The sequence below is a fragment of the Trichechus manatus genome, unplaced genomic scaffold, assembly GCF_000243295.1.
Source record: "Trichechus manatus latirostris isolate Lorelei unplaced genomic scaffold, TriManLat1.0 scaffold00048, whole genome shotgun sequence".
NCBI lineage: Eukaryota > Metazoa > Chordata > Mammalia > Sirenia > Trichechidae > Trichechus > Trichechus manatus.
The window spans coordinates 5,953,499-5,965,920 of record NW_004443984.1 but is presented as its reverse complement, the minus strand read 5'-3'; the positions used below and the strand labels follow the sequence as shown (position 1 = coordinate 5,965,920).

The 12,422-nt window shown below is 43.0% G+C and overlaps 1 protein-coding gene across 2 annotated transcripts in view; it reads left to right on the top strand.

Moving 5' to 3' along the window:
* Positions 1–6,781: 6,781 nt before the first annotated feature.
* The window catches only part of PITHD1 (PITH domain containing 1), a 10,980-nt gene continuing 5,339 nt past the window's right edge, over positions 6,782–12,422 (top strand). The window contains exons 1-3 of one of the 2 annotated variants that reach the window (XM_023732111.1): positions 6,782–7,070; positions 7,751–7,794; positions 8,146–8,223. In XM_023732111.1, coding sequence (XP_023587879.1) covers positions 6,873–7,070; positions 7,751–7,794; positions 8,146–8,223 — 320 coding nt within the window. In that variant the 5' untranslated portion in view covers positions 6,782–6,872. The remainder of the gene's footprint in view (positions 7,071–7,750; positions 7,795–8,145; positions 8,224–12,422) is intronic. The other variant, XM_004377127.2, reaches the window with a different exon arrangement.

Here is a 12,422-nt window from a genome sequence, read left to right as displayed (position 1 = left end):
GTGCACTGGATTTTGACTCAGATCTACGTCTCAGGGTGGCATGGTTTCATTATACCCGCTTCTCTCCTGTAATGGATTTAATTGTGTGTCCCCAAAATTTATGTTGAAATCCTATCCCCTGGTACCTGTGAGTGTGACCTTGTTTGGAAATGGGGTCTTTGAAGATGTTATCAGTTAACATGAGGTCATGCTGGAGTAGGGTAGGTCCTAATCCAATCTGAGTGGTGTCCTATAAAAGAGGAGAGAGACAGGGAAAACAGCCATGTGATCAGAAAGGATCTTCCTTACTGCCTTCAGAGAGTACGGCCCTGCTGACACCCTGAATTCAGACTTCTAGCTTCCAGAACTGTGAGACAATATGAAGTTTTGTTCTTATAAGCCATCGTTATAGCAGCCCTACCCATTGCCAGCAAGTCGATTCTAACTCATAGCAACCCCATAGGACAGAGTAGAACTGCCCCATAGGGTTTCCAAGGCTGTAAATCTTTATGGAAGCAGACTGCCACATCTTTCTCCCGCAGAGTGGCTGGTGGGTTCGACCCCTGACCTTTTGGTTAGCAGCCGAGCACTTAACCATGCGCCACCAGGGCTATTTATAGCAGCCCTAGAAAACTAATACACCCCTTTCCCTGCTAAAGAGGGCATTCTTGTTTGATTTGGGCTTGATTTTCCTGATTCTTTTCAGAATCTAATTCTCGCTGTTAGAAACTGCTATGCATTGAAGGCAATTACGGGATGTGATATCTGATGGATGACTTTACCCAGAATTTGCAGTTTAGTCCTTTGTCCCTTATGCATTAATTTAACATTTGCCAAATTAGAACCTGTATTAGACCCTGGGATATAGAGTAACATACAGTTAAGGCTGGAGCTCACAGTCAGGGGTAACTGTGCACCTACTATATGCCAGCCACCATTCTGCCTTATACACATGGTCTTGACTATCAGCAATCCTACAAGGTAGGAAGTGATGGCCCCATTTTACAGAAGAGGAAACATGCACAGATTCAGAACTTGCCCAAAGTCACACCATCAGTGAACAGTGCTGTGTTGGCCTGACTTCAAAGCACATGCTCTTAGTTACATTAACCTTCTCATACACAAACACACATCCCCAATGTGAGGCTTCTGCAAGCAAAGCTGGCCTCCACAGGTAGAGAAAGCAATGAAAAAAGATCCCCGAGCCAAGGCCATAGTTTTGAGAATGATTTCTTTGCCTGTTGCATGTAACTCATGCCCAGCAGAAAATCCTCTACCTGGCTCATCACCTTGGCAAGATGCCCTCTTCCCAGGGTTTCTGTTCTAAGGCTTCTCGTCCGCTTGAGCCTCTCCCTGGTTTTTGGATAAATGGTAAAGTAGGTACTTTGTCTTCACAGGTTCCCAGACTTCTCTTTCTGTGATGCCTACTGTCTCTCAGCCTTTTCAAAAACTTAAGGGGAAGGTTCCAGCCATCAAAAGTTTGGTCCCTGTGTGTTGCCTAGCTACACCTGCGTTTCTCAAGCATAGAATCTCTGGGGTTGGGAACCAGGAGTAGGCTTTTTTTTTCTTTCTTTTTTTAAAATAAGTAACCCAAATAATTCTTCAAATGTTCATGGAAGGTTGAGAACTACCACTCCAGAGAACTTGCCGCAAATATTGTAATTGCTCTTTCCAGCTGGTCCATGGGCCAGGGCTGAGGAGCTTATACATTGGGTCTGATGGGATCTCAGCAAATATTTGTGTGTCACTGAATAAGGCAGACATGGCCCTTGTCCTCATGGAGTTTTCATCCAGTAGGGGAGACAGCAATCAAACAACTGCACAAATAATTGTTTAAAATACAGATTTCTGGGCCCTGCTGCAGAGAATCTGGCTGAATAGGTCAGAGGTAGGATCTGGAGGTCCATGCTTTTTTTTTTTTTTTCTTTTTATTGTACTTTAGATGAAGGTTTACAGAACAAATCATTTCTCATTAAACAGTTAGTACACACATTATTTTATGACATTGGTTAACAACCCCACGACATGTCAGCACTCTCCCTTCTTGACCTTGCGTTCCCTATTACCAGCTTTCTTGTCCCCTCCTGCCTTCTAGTCCTTGTCCCTGGGCTGTTGTGCCCCATTAGTCTCGTTTTGTTTTATGGGCCTGTCTAATCTTTGGCTGAAGCGTGGGTTCGTGCTTTTTTATATACCTCCCAATGAGTTTGATGAGCAGCCTGGTTTGAGAATACCTAGTGTTGTGGGAAAATCATGCTCGAGCTTCAGAATGATCAGACCCAGGTTCAAATCCTGGCTCCTCCACTCACTGGCTACGTGACACCTCTCTGAGCCTTAGTTTCCTCATCAGTAAAACAGGATAAAAATAACACCCCACAGAAATTATTGTAAGGATTCAGTGAGAGAAGGAGTGCAATAAACTTCGATGTCCTTCCTTCATTCCCCCTAAATGTGGAATGAAAGGAAAAAGTTGTGTTTCCTATTGTTGGAAATTCAAGCATTAGGGTCACAAGCTAAGAGCTATTTTGAGGTCAGCAAGTCCTTTCTGATAACTGATATCTTATCCCCTGCTATCCCAGTTCAGGGCTAATTTAACTCTTCTGGTTTTGCACTTCTATCTTATCCTTTCAGGCCTCTTACACTGTAGCCCCTAACAACTTCCAAGAAGGCAAATTCTATGAAGTTTCTTTTTATCACAAACTCAAATACCAGGGTTTATTTTATACCAGACAATGGGGAGTGGTGGAACCAGAAGGAAAACGTGAGCTGTTTACACAGCTGCACCTGGTCATATCCAGGTAGAAGGTAAGGCCCAGTGTTGTCACACCTTCTGGTTTTAAAGAAAAGACAGAAATCTAGGTTTTTATGTGAAATTTTTCCAGTTTTCAAAAGTCTATGCCACAACTCTATATAATATATAGAAAACCTATTTCATGCATTTGGATATTTTCTAGAAAAAATACAATTTACCAAAATTGACCCCACAGAGGTGGCAAATCTAAACAGACTAATTATCATAAAGGAAATAGAGAAAAGTAGTTACAGAGCCTTCTCCATAAGAAAGCTCCAGGCCCAAGATGGTTTCACAGGGGAATTCTTCCAAACTTTAACAGTCAGATAATATCAATGCCATTTAAACTATTCCAAAGCAAAGAAAAAGGAAAATGCTATTGAAGCTAGTATAACACTGAGCTTGAAAGTGGCTAAAGATCGCACCAAGAAAGAAAATTACAGACCACTCTTATACATGAATATTGATGTGACCATCCTAAATATTAGCAAGCAAAATCCAACAGCACGTTAAAACAAACAAAAATCATGTCCAAGTGAGGTTTGTTTAGGACTGACAGGATAATCCAATTCTGTATTAATCAGGAGAGGCTAGGGCAGTAGTTCTCAACTGGGGGTGATTTTGCCCCCACGGTACATTGGGCTACGTCTGAGACATTTTTGGTTGCAGTTGGAGGGGAGGTTGCTACTGGTTTCTAGCGGGGAGAGGCCCGGTATGCTGCTAAACATTCGACAATTCATAGGACAGCTCACACAACAAAGAATTACCCAGTCCAAAATGTCAAGAGTGCTGAGGTTGAGGAACCCTGGGCTAGTTATATTGCAGTAGCAACCCCCAAATCTCAGTGCCTTGAAACAACAAAGATTTCTTGCTCACACCACATGCCCATCATGGGTCTGATGGGGGCTCTGCTTCACGTCATCCTCATTCAGGGACCCAGGCTTACCTTCTGCTTCTAAGAGTTCCACATTAATGATGTACATCTGGCAGTAATGAATGCCAAGGTGTGAGGCGAGAGTAATGCTGGCTGTGATGGTTAAGGGTATGTGTCAGCTTGGCTGGGCCATGATTCTCAGTTTGGTAGTTATGTAATGAGGTAATCTGGCAGTTGTGTAATGATGCAGTCATCTTCCATTTTGTGATCTGACGTGGTCATCCTCCATTTTTGCATAATGCCAATTTTCACGTAACAACCTGATCTTTGGAATGTAACCATGTCGATAAATGAGGAGTGGGTGTATACTAAGACAAACATTTGACTAACTGACATTAGGTATGAACCATACCTAACTGTTTCAACTTACGTACAAATTTGACTTAAAGACAGACTTAGGAACGGAACTCACTTGAAATTCGCGTACTGCTTGTATATAATACAGTGTTCGCACAATGTCCAAATCACATCACATCCTATTTCACAGAATGTATCGTGGATGTTAAGCAATGCATGACTGTACTCTCTATTACTATACTATACCTTTGCCACAAAGGAACATCCAAAAGTAACCAGAAACCAGTTTGTATCTCTCAGCCCAGCTGAGGCAGGAGAGAAGGGTAGATGGTTACAAATTCAGCAGTCCTTGTTGTACAGAAATGTTGCAGATGGAATGGGAAAAAGAAAAAAAGTGATAAGCTTTTCCCACCCGCCCAAGGCAGTCCTAGAAGTCAGTGAGAAATCACATTTGTCCTCAACACAAGAGTACCAGAGAAGGGACAACAAGCAAAGGGTGCAAGGCATTATTCCAGATCACAGCTAAGCCACCCTGCAACACTTGGTCTCCTTCCAAATCCAACCCCCTTAGCAATTGCAGTTTTCCATCCAACCAGAGGGGGGCATTGAACTGACAGTCTTGGTCCTGGCAATAGTAATAGTCACCATTTACCCTTTTTATATGAGCCAACTGTACCAAACACGTTTCATGCATTATCTCGTACTACCTTCATAATAAAACCCTATGAAGTAGGAATTCTTCTTATTCCCATTTTATATATGACAAATCTTGCCTAGCAAGCCGCCCTTAATATTTATGGGACCAGGGCAAGAGTACAAATGGAGGCATATTTAAAAAGTTATAAATGAACTGTTAAATAAAATATGTTTTATTCTGCTATCTTGACAAATCAACCCTCACAAGGAGCTGGAAGGTTTGGTTCACATTTCGGGACCTCTCAGAGTTCTGTACTGCAAGGTGATACAAGGGGGGATAGCAGGACCACAGTCCTGATTCCCTTCTCTTCATACCCCCAAATCCATTTGCCTGGTGACAGAAGAGAAGCCAAAAGTGAGTAGATGTTCTGGGTAAGGCCTGTGTTGGTCCTGCAGTGTGACATGGTCTTTCCAAAGAAAGGCTGCTGAGTGTATCATTCAATTAAACAAGCATTTACTAAGCGTTTGCTGTGAGCCAGGCCCCTTATGTGAAAGCAGGAATAATCCATAGCATTGAGCTACTTTGAGGCAGGAACGAGAATTTGCCTATTTCACAAAGAACTGAACTAGGACATCAAACTATTTCTGAATAGAACTTGAACACATGGGTAGTTTGGTTTGTATTCCACCACCCCCAGTCCGGATACTCCAGGGCCAGATGTTAAGAGTGTTTGAAAGATACAGCCTGTGAAGCGCAGGGAATACAGTTTTCCATAACTCTCTCTGCACCTTCTATCTTTTCTCCTCCCATCCAAAACAAAACAAAAAGCCAAATCCATTGCTTTGGCAACCCCACGTGTTACGGATTAGAACTGCTCCATAGAGTCTTCTTGGCTGCAATCTCTATGGAAGCAGATCACCAGCCTTTTCCGTGGTGCCGCTCATTGGGTGGGTTCGAAATGCCAACCTTCGTTTAGTAACTGACTGCAAACCTCTTGCACCACCCAGGGACCTCTTCCTCCCATCCAGGGAGCACGAACGTTTTCTACAGAATCAGTTCCACTCGAAACGGTGGCTTTCAATTCTTTTGACTACAATCCATGATATGAAAACCTTTTACATTGCACTCAAAACTCAAAAATTTCCATAAATAGAGATTTACAATGTGTAATACATTTTGGAATTTAAAAAATTGTATTCTCTTTTATTTTCTAAATGCCAGTCACAATCCTCCGAGTAGATTTTAAGATCTATTAATGGGTCGCAATCAGCCATTCGAAAAAACTGCTCTGAACCATCCCAGGGAAGGGAACTTCAACAGTCGTCTAGTCCAATCTCTTCACTTCACAGGAGGAAAACTGAGACTCAGGTTAAGTCACTTGCCCAAGGCCACTCAGCTAGTAAGTGGCAATGCTTGAATATGAACCAAGATCTGACTCCAAGACCACTACTAAAATGAAATAGTAATTATTGTAATAACCAAAATCTACTGAATTCTTACCCTGTGTCAGGTAGTGTGCTGAGTTCTTCTTGTGCATTATTTCATTTAATACTCACTGTAATCCTATGAATAGAAAGTATCATTATTCCCACTTTACAGATGAGGAAGCGGAGTCTCAGAATGCGGAAGTTACTTTTTCAGAGTGTCCCACTGTCAGTAGTGACCCAGGACTTGTCTTGAGATCTGGCCGTCCACAAAGCCCGTACTCCCCAACCTCGAAGCCCGCTATCAGGGCACTGGCCAGGAAAGGGAGTCTGCGCTCTAAACCCTAAACGTGCACTTGGGAGGCAGTGATAACGGTGTATTCCCTGCCCTTCGGGGCCTTCATCATTCCGCACCCTTCCCTTGGCCAGCTGCCAAAGAAACGTGATGGTAAAAGAAAAGAACATAGACTTTCGCGGAGGGGGAGCAGGTATCGAATTCCAGCCCCATCAGTTACTGCGAACACCAGCTTAACCTCTCTGCCCTTCAGTTTCCATATCTATAAAGCTGGGATAGTAGCAGCATGCATCTCTAACATCAAAGAGACAACATCAGTTCTCTGGCATCCGAAAGGCGCTCGTCAAACGTCAATCCTCTCCCAGCCCCACCCCCCTTCCCCGAGCGCATGCGCCTTACTGGGGCGCCTTTTATGACGCGGCGGCCAAGGCGGCCGCGGTGCGCTTGGCGGCTGGAGTGGAGCGAGCGCCCCGGCAGCGGCGGTGGGGTCGAGGGGCCCGGCGGGCGGCGGCGTTGCCATGTCGCACGGCCACAGCCACGGCGGGGGCGGCTGCCAGTGCGCTGCCGAACGGGAGGAGCCACCCGAGCAGCGCGGTCTGGCCTACGGCCTGTACCTGCGCATCGACCTAGAGCGGCTGCAGTGCCTCAACGAGAGCCGCGAGGGCAGCGGCCGCGGCGTCTTCAAGCCGTGGGAGGAGCGGACCGACCGCTCCAAGGTGGGCCTGACGGGGCCCGGGGTGGGCGGGAGAGGCGGGGACCTACGCAGGGCCTCTGGCCGCCAGTCTTCTGCCAGCCTTATTCGTGGTGTTAAAAATAACGACAGCCCGGTTGCCAAGCGCTTTCCCGTGCCCATCTCCCGCCAGCCCTTTGGGAGACGAATACGGTAGAGTCACCTTGTTTTGCAGATAGGGAAACTGAGGCCCCAGGAAGGAAAGGGGCGCGTCGGCTTTACACAGCTCTGTTCCAGGGCTGTGGGAGGTTGTGTGGAAGGATAGCCTGAGGGCGTTTTCCCTTCCATTTGATCACTGGTTCCAGTGGCTGCCTGATCATAGCACCTGATGAAGAGCAGACCAGGAAGACGAAGGGTGTTATCCTATTTAGAACACAGGTTCTTAACCATTTTAGGGCCACAGCCCCCTTTGAGAATCATTTGAAAGCTGTGAACCCTCGCCCCAGAAAAATAAACATAGGCACCGATATTTGCACACAGCTTCAGGAAGCTGGTGGACCCTGGAAGTTCCCCATAAGGCTAATTAAAGTTAAATACTGGAAAGCCGAGGGAGGTTGACGATATGCATTGCACCACAGTTTTAGAACAGCGTGGAGGATGCCTGAAATTGTAGGCACTCAGCAAATATTTGTTGCTTTCTCCTCCCCACTCCCCACCCCCTACCAGTTTGTTGAAAGTGATGCAGATGAAGAGCTTCTGTTTAATATTCCGTAAGTATCTCCTTAGTGCCTGCCTCGGGTTAAATAGGCTATACCCAGTTGCCTAGTCAGATGGATTAATTCATTGGTTGTGTCAAGAGTACATATGTTTCCATAAATGGGGTTTGGTGGGTTTGAGGAGGTAAGCTTCATAGGTTTTTTGGTGCAGACTGGAAACAGATGTATTTGTTGAAAGATAACTGAGAAGTCGAGGTAAATTTCTTAGAATTGTAGAATTCCAGAGGTAGACAGGATCTTAGAAATTATCTAGTAAAACCCAACCCGTGAATAAACTGAAGTCCAGAGAGGGGAATTCAAGGGATTCAAGTCCAGGTTGACAACCATCTCTTGCATTTCTGGCAGATTTACAGGCAATGTCAAGCTCAAAGGCATCATTATAATGGGAGACGATGATGAATCACATCCCTCTGAGATGAGACTGTAAGTGGCAAGGGCTTAGGCCCTTAAGCTCCTAGTCATTCTCTTTCTCTGGTAGCACTTTATTAAAGAGTATCATTTTTCTTTTGACTGTGTTTTTTATATTTTTTAAATTTCCTGGTCTTGTTCTTATTCTATATATGAATTCACTTATCTCTTCCTGAGTTAACGACTTTTTTAGATTAAGCATCTTCAGGGCCAACAGCTTATCTCTTTTTTCAGTGCTCACTCCAGCACCATTCATTCAGAGGCCATCCTATAAATGTCAGTTGTTGATGACTTTGCAGTTTTTTTTTTTTTTTAAAATAACTCAGCTGCAGTTCTTGAAGGATCTTTATAGATTCTGTTGTTGAAGTTAGTGTCAAAATTTCTCCTTGCCATTTCACACAGTAATAATCTGTGTGTGTGTTTGTTGACATGGAATTTTTTCATCTGCACTTGCATGGCCTTTTTAGATAACAAAGTTCTGTACACCTCTTGCAACACTGGCTCTGTTGCCACCAGAGATAGCACTTTCTTTTTGACAATTAACCTTACTTCTAAAAGAAGGGGAAAACAGTTTTTTGAGTGCTGGAGAAACATGTCAGATGATGAGAGTAAGTGTCAGATGATGAGAGTAAGTGAAGTGGTATCTTGTGGTTAGCTGCACTCTTTGCAATACCAGTTTCAAAAAGTTCTTATTTAAAGAACGGTACATACAGAAATTTCATTTGGAAAAATGAGCAATTTAAATGGATTTTAGGGAGATTTGAGAAAGGAAATTAACACCATTTTTGGATGTTAGAAACATGAATTTGAAAACAACTCATCCACATATTTAACCATTTTAAGAAAACAGTAGGTGTGATTCAGAGATGCTTTTGGAGACTCATTTACTTTTGGGATGAATTGGCTTGAGAAGACTAAACGTTCATGTTGTATTGTGGTTAAGAGTATAGGCTCTGTAGTTTTTTTTTAAAAAAGTGTAGGCTGGCTCTGGAATAAACTGCTGGGGCTCAGATTCTGATTGGACATTTGCTAGCTGTGTCACCTTGGGACATTATTTGTCTTCTCTGCACCTCAGTTTTCTCATGTGTAAAATGGGAATAGTAATGGTACACACCTCATAAGACTGAGGAGAGAATTAAGTGAATTATAACATGTAAAGAGTTTAGAATAGGTCTGGAACATGGTAAATGCTCAATTTTGGGCAGGCAGGTACAGACACATACATAGCCCCCAGTTTTAAGCACTTTACATATATTATACTTTATTGAATCTCAGATATCATTGATTGTAACATGCACCGTTATTTTATTAATAAGGGGAAAAACGCTGGCAGTTGAACTATAACATACCATTGACACACCAGAAAAGTTAAATTGGGAGTCTTAAATCAGAGAAATTTGAACACAGACTAGGTGTTAAATGATACTAAGGAATTGTTAATATTGTTAATTAATGTAAAATAGTATCATAGGTTTTGTTTTTAAATTAAGTCCTTTTTTTTTTCTATTTTAGATGAAAGTTTACAGAACAAACTAGCTTCTTATTAAACAATTAATACACATACTGTTTTTGACATTGGTTAACAACCCCACAGCATGTCAACACACTGCCTTCTCGACCTTGGGTTCCCCATTACCAGCTTTCCTGTCCCCTCCTGCCCGCTAGTCCTTGCCCCTGGGCTGGTGTGCCCCTTTAGTCTCGTTTTGTTTTATGAGCCTGTCTGATCTTTGGATGAAGGATGAACCTCAGGAGTGACTTCATTACTGAGCTAAAAGGATGTCCGGGGGCCATACTCTTGGGGTTTCTTCAGTCTGTCAGGCCAGTAAGTCTGGTCTTTATTTGTGAATTAGAATTTTGTTCTATATATTTCTCCAGCTCTGTCTGGTATCCTCTGTTGTGATCCCTGTCAGAGCAGTCAGTGGTGGTAGCCGGGCATCATCCAGTTTTGCTGGACTCAGTCTGGTGGAGGCTATGAAAGTCCTTAACTTTTTAGAGAAACATACTAAAGTATTTATGGGTGAAATGATGTACTGTTTGGGATTTGCTTTAATATTGAGTAAAGACAAAGGGGGGGTGATAGGCAAGATCAGCTTAATGTTGATTATTGAAACTGAGTGTTAAGTATATGGAGATCATTATATTTTGTCTAAGTTTGAAATTTTCCTTAGTAAAATTAAAAAAAAAAAGTGCATCTCTTAGAACTGATTCATTTTAATCTCCACATCAGCTATAGGGGGTAAGAACTATCACTATCCCCATTTTTCAAATGAGGAAACTGAGACAGAGGTTAAATTACTTGCCAGAGGCACACAGCTGATAAGTGACAGAGCCAGGCTTTAAACCCAGGAAGTCTGGCTCCAGAGACACTGCTCTTAACTGCAGTGTTACACTGCCTCTCATAATGCCACTCATAAATGCTCACTATTACTATTATTCTGCTTTGCTTCAGTCTTAGAAACACTTTGAAGCAAACATTTGCTTTTTTAAATGACATGCGTTTTGCTACAGCTAATATTTAGGCCCTTCCCCGGTGGGTGTGTTAATAAAATACCCTGGAGATAGGTGGAAACCCAGGTGGCTTAGTGGTTAAGAGTTTGGCTGCTAACCAAAAGGACGGCAGTTCGAATCCACCAGGCACTTCTTGGAACCACTACGGGGCAGTTCTACTCTGTCCTATAGGGTCACTATGAGTCGGAATTGACTTGTCGGCAGTGGGTTTGCTTTTCTGGTTTAGAGATAGGTGGTGGGGATGTGTGGCTCAGTCCTTTAGAATTTGTGTGTTGTAGGAAGACACCTGTTTTCTTAGATTTTTTTCTTAGAAAAAATCTTTTCTTCACTAGCAGTTGTGACTTTCTAAAGTCTCTTGTGAGTTTGCAGCATTTTGTGTTCTTTTCTAAATGGAAATCCCCAAATTGTGTTTTTTTAAGAACTGTAAGATGACTGAGTGTATAGGCTAATTTCTGGACACAAAAAAATGATTGAGCGTTGAGTTACCTGATCTTATCTCTCAACTGTTTAATATGTTTCTGCCAAAGTATGTATTTTCTCTCATGAGTAAGCTGTTTTATTTAGCATCCCCAGCTTTGTGTGAATGTGCTGAGTTGTGTATTTTTCTCTGTGCATTTTCAGCATGTGATCTAGTTTGAGCTGTCTCTTTCTGTATTCTCATGTGATCTTAACCCACTCAAAGATGCCACTTGGTTACGTTGCAGTTCTTAGCTCTTTTGTTGGATTGAAGATATTTGTGTGTAAATGTTCATAAAATGCCATTTCCAAAATTTGACCCCCAAAATTGACCTAGATGTCCCCTGAAACCATGGTCCCCAGACCCGCGTCCCTGCTACTCTGTCCCTCGAAGTTCTTGGTTGTATTCAGGAAACTTCTCAGCTTTTGGTTTATTCCAGTTGTGCTGACTTCCCCTGTAGTGTGTGTTGTCCTTCCCTTCACGTAAGATAATTCTTGTCTACTGTCTAGTTAGTGAACAACCCTCTCCCTCCTTCCCAGCCCTCGTAACCACCAAAGAATTGTTTTCTTCTATGTTTAAACCTTTTCTTCAGTTCTTTTTTTTTTTTCAATTTTGTTGTTGTACTTGAAGTGAAAGTTTACAATTCAAGTTAGTCTCTCATACAAAAATTTATACATAGTTATGTGACCCTAATTGCTCTCCCTATACTGTGACAGTACATTCCTCCTTTCCACCCGATTTCCCGTGTATATTCAACCAGCTCCTGACCCTCTCTACCTTCTCATCTCACCTCTGGACAGGAGCTGCCCATATAGTCTTATGTATTTACTTGAGCTAAGAAGAAGCACACTCTTACATGAGTATCATTTTATGTCCCATAGTCCCGTCTAATCTTTGACTGAAGAGTTGGCCTCGGGAATGGTTTTAGTGCTGGGTTGACAGAGAGTCCAGGGGCCATGTTTTCTGGGGTTCCTCCAGTCTCAGACCATTAAATCTGGTCTTTTTACTAGAATTTGAGTTCGGCACCCTACTTTTCTTCTGCTCCAGCAGCGACTTTTCTGTTGTGTTCCCTGTCAGGGCGGTCATTGGTGATAGCCAGGCACCATCTAGTTCTTCTGGTCTCAGGCTGATGACATCTCTGGTTTATGTGGCCCTTTCTGTCCCCTGGGCTAATGCTTTCCTTGTGACTTTGGTGTTCTTCATTCTCCTTTACTCCAGGTGGGTTAGGACCAATTGATGCATCTTAGAT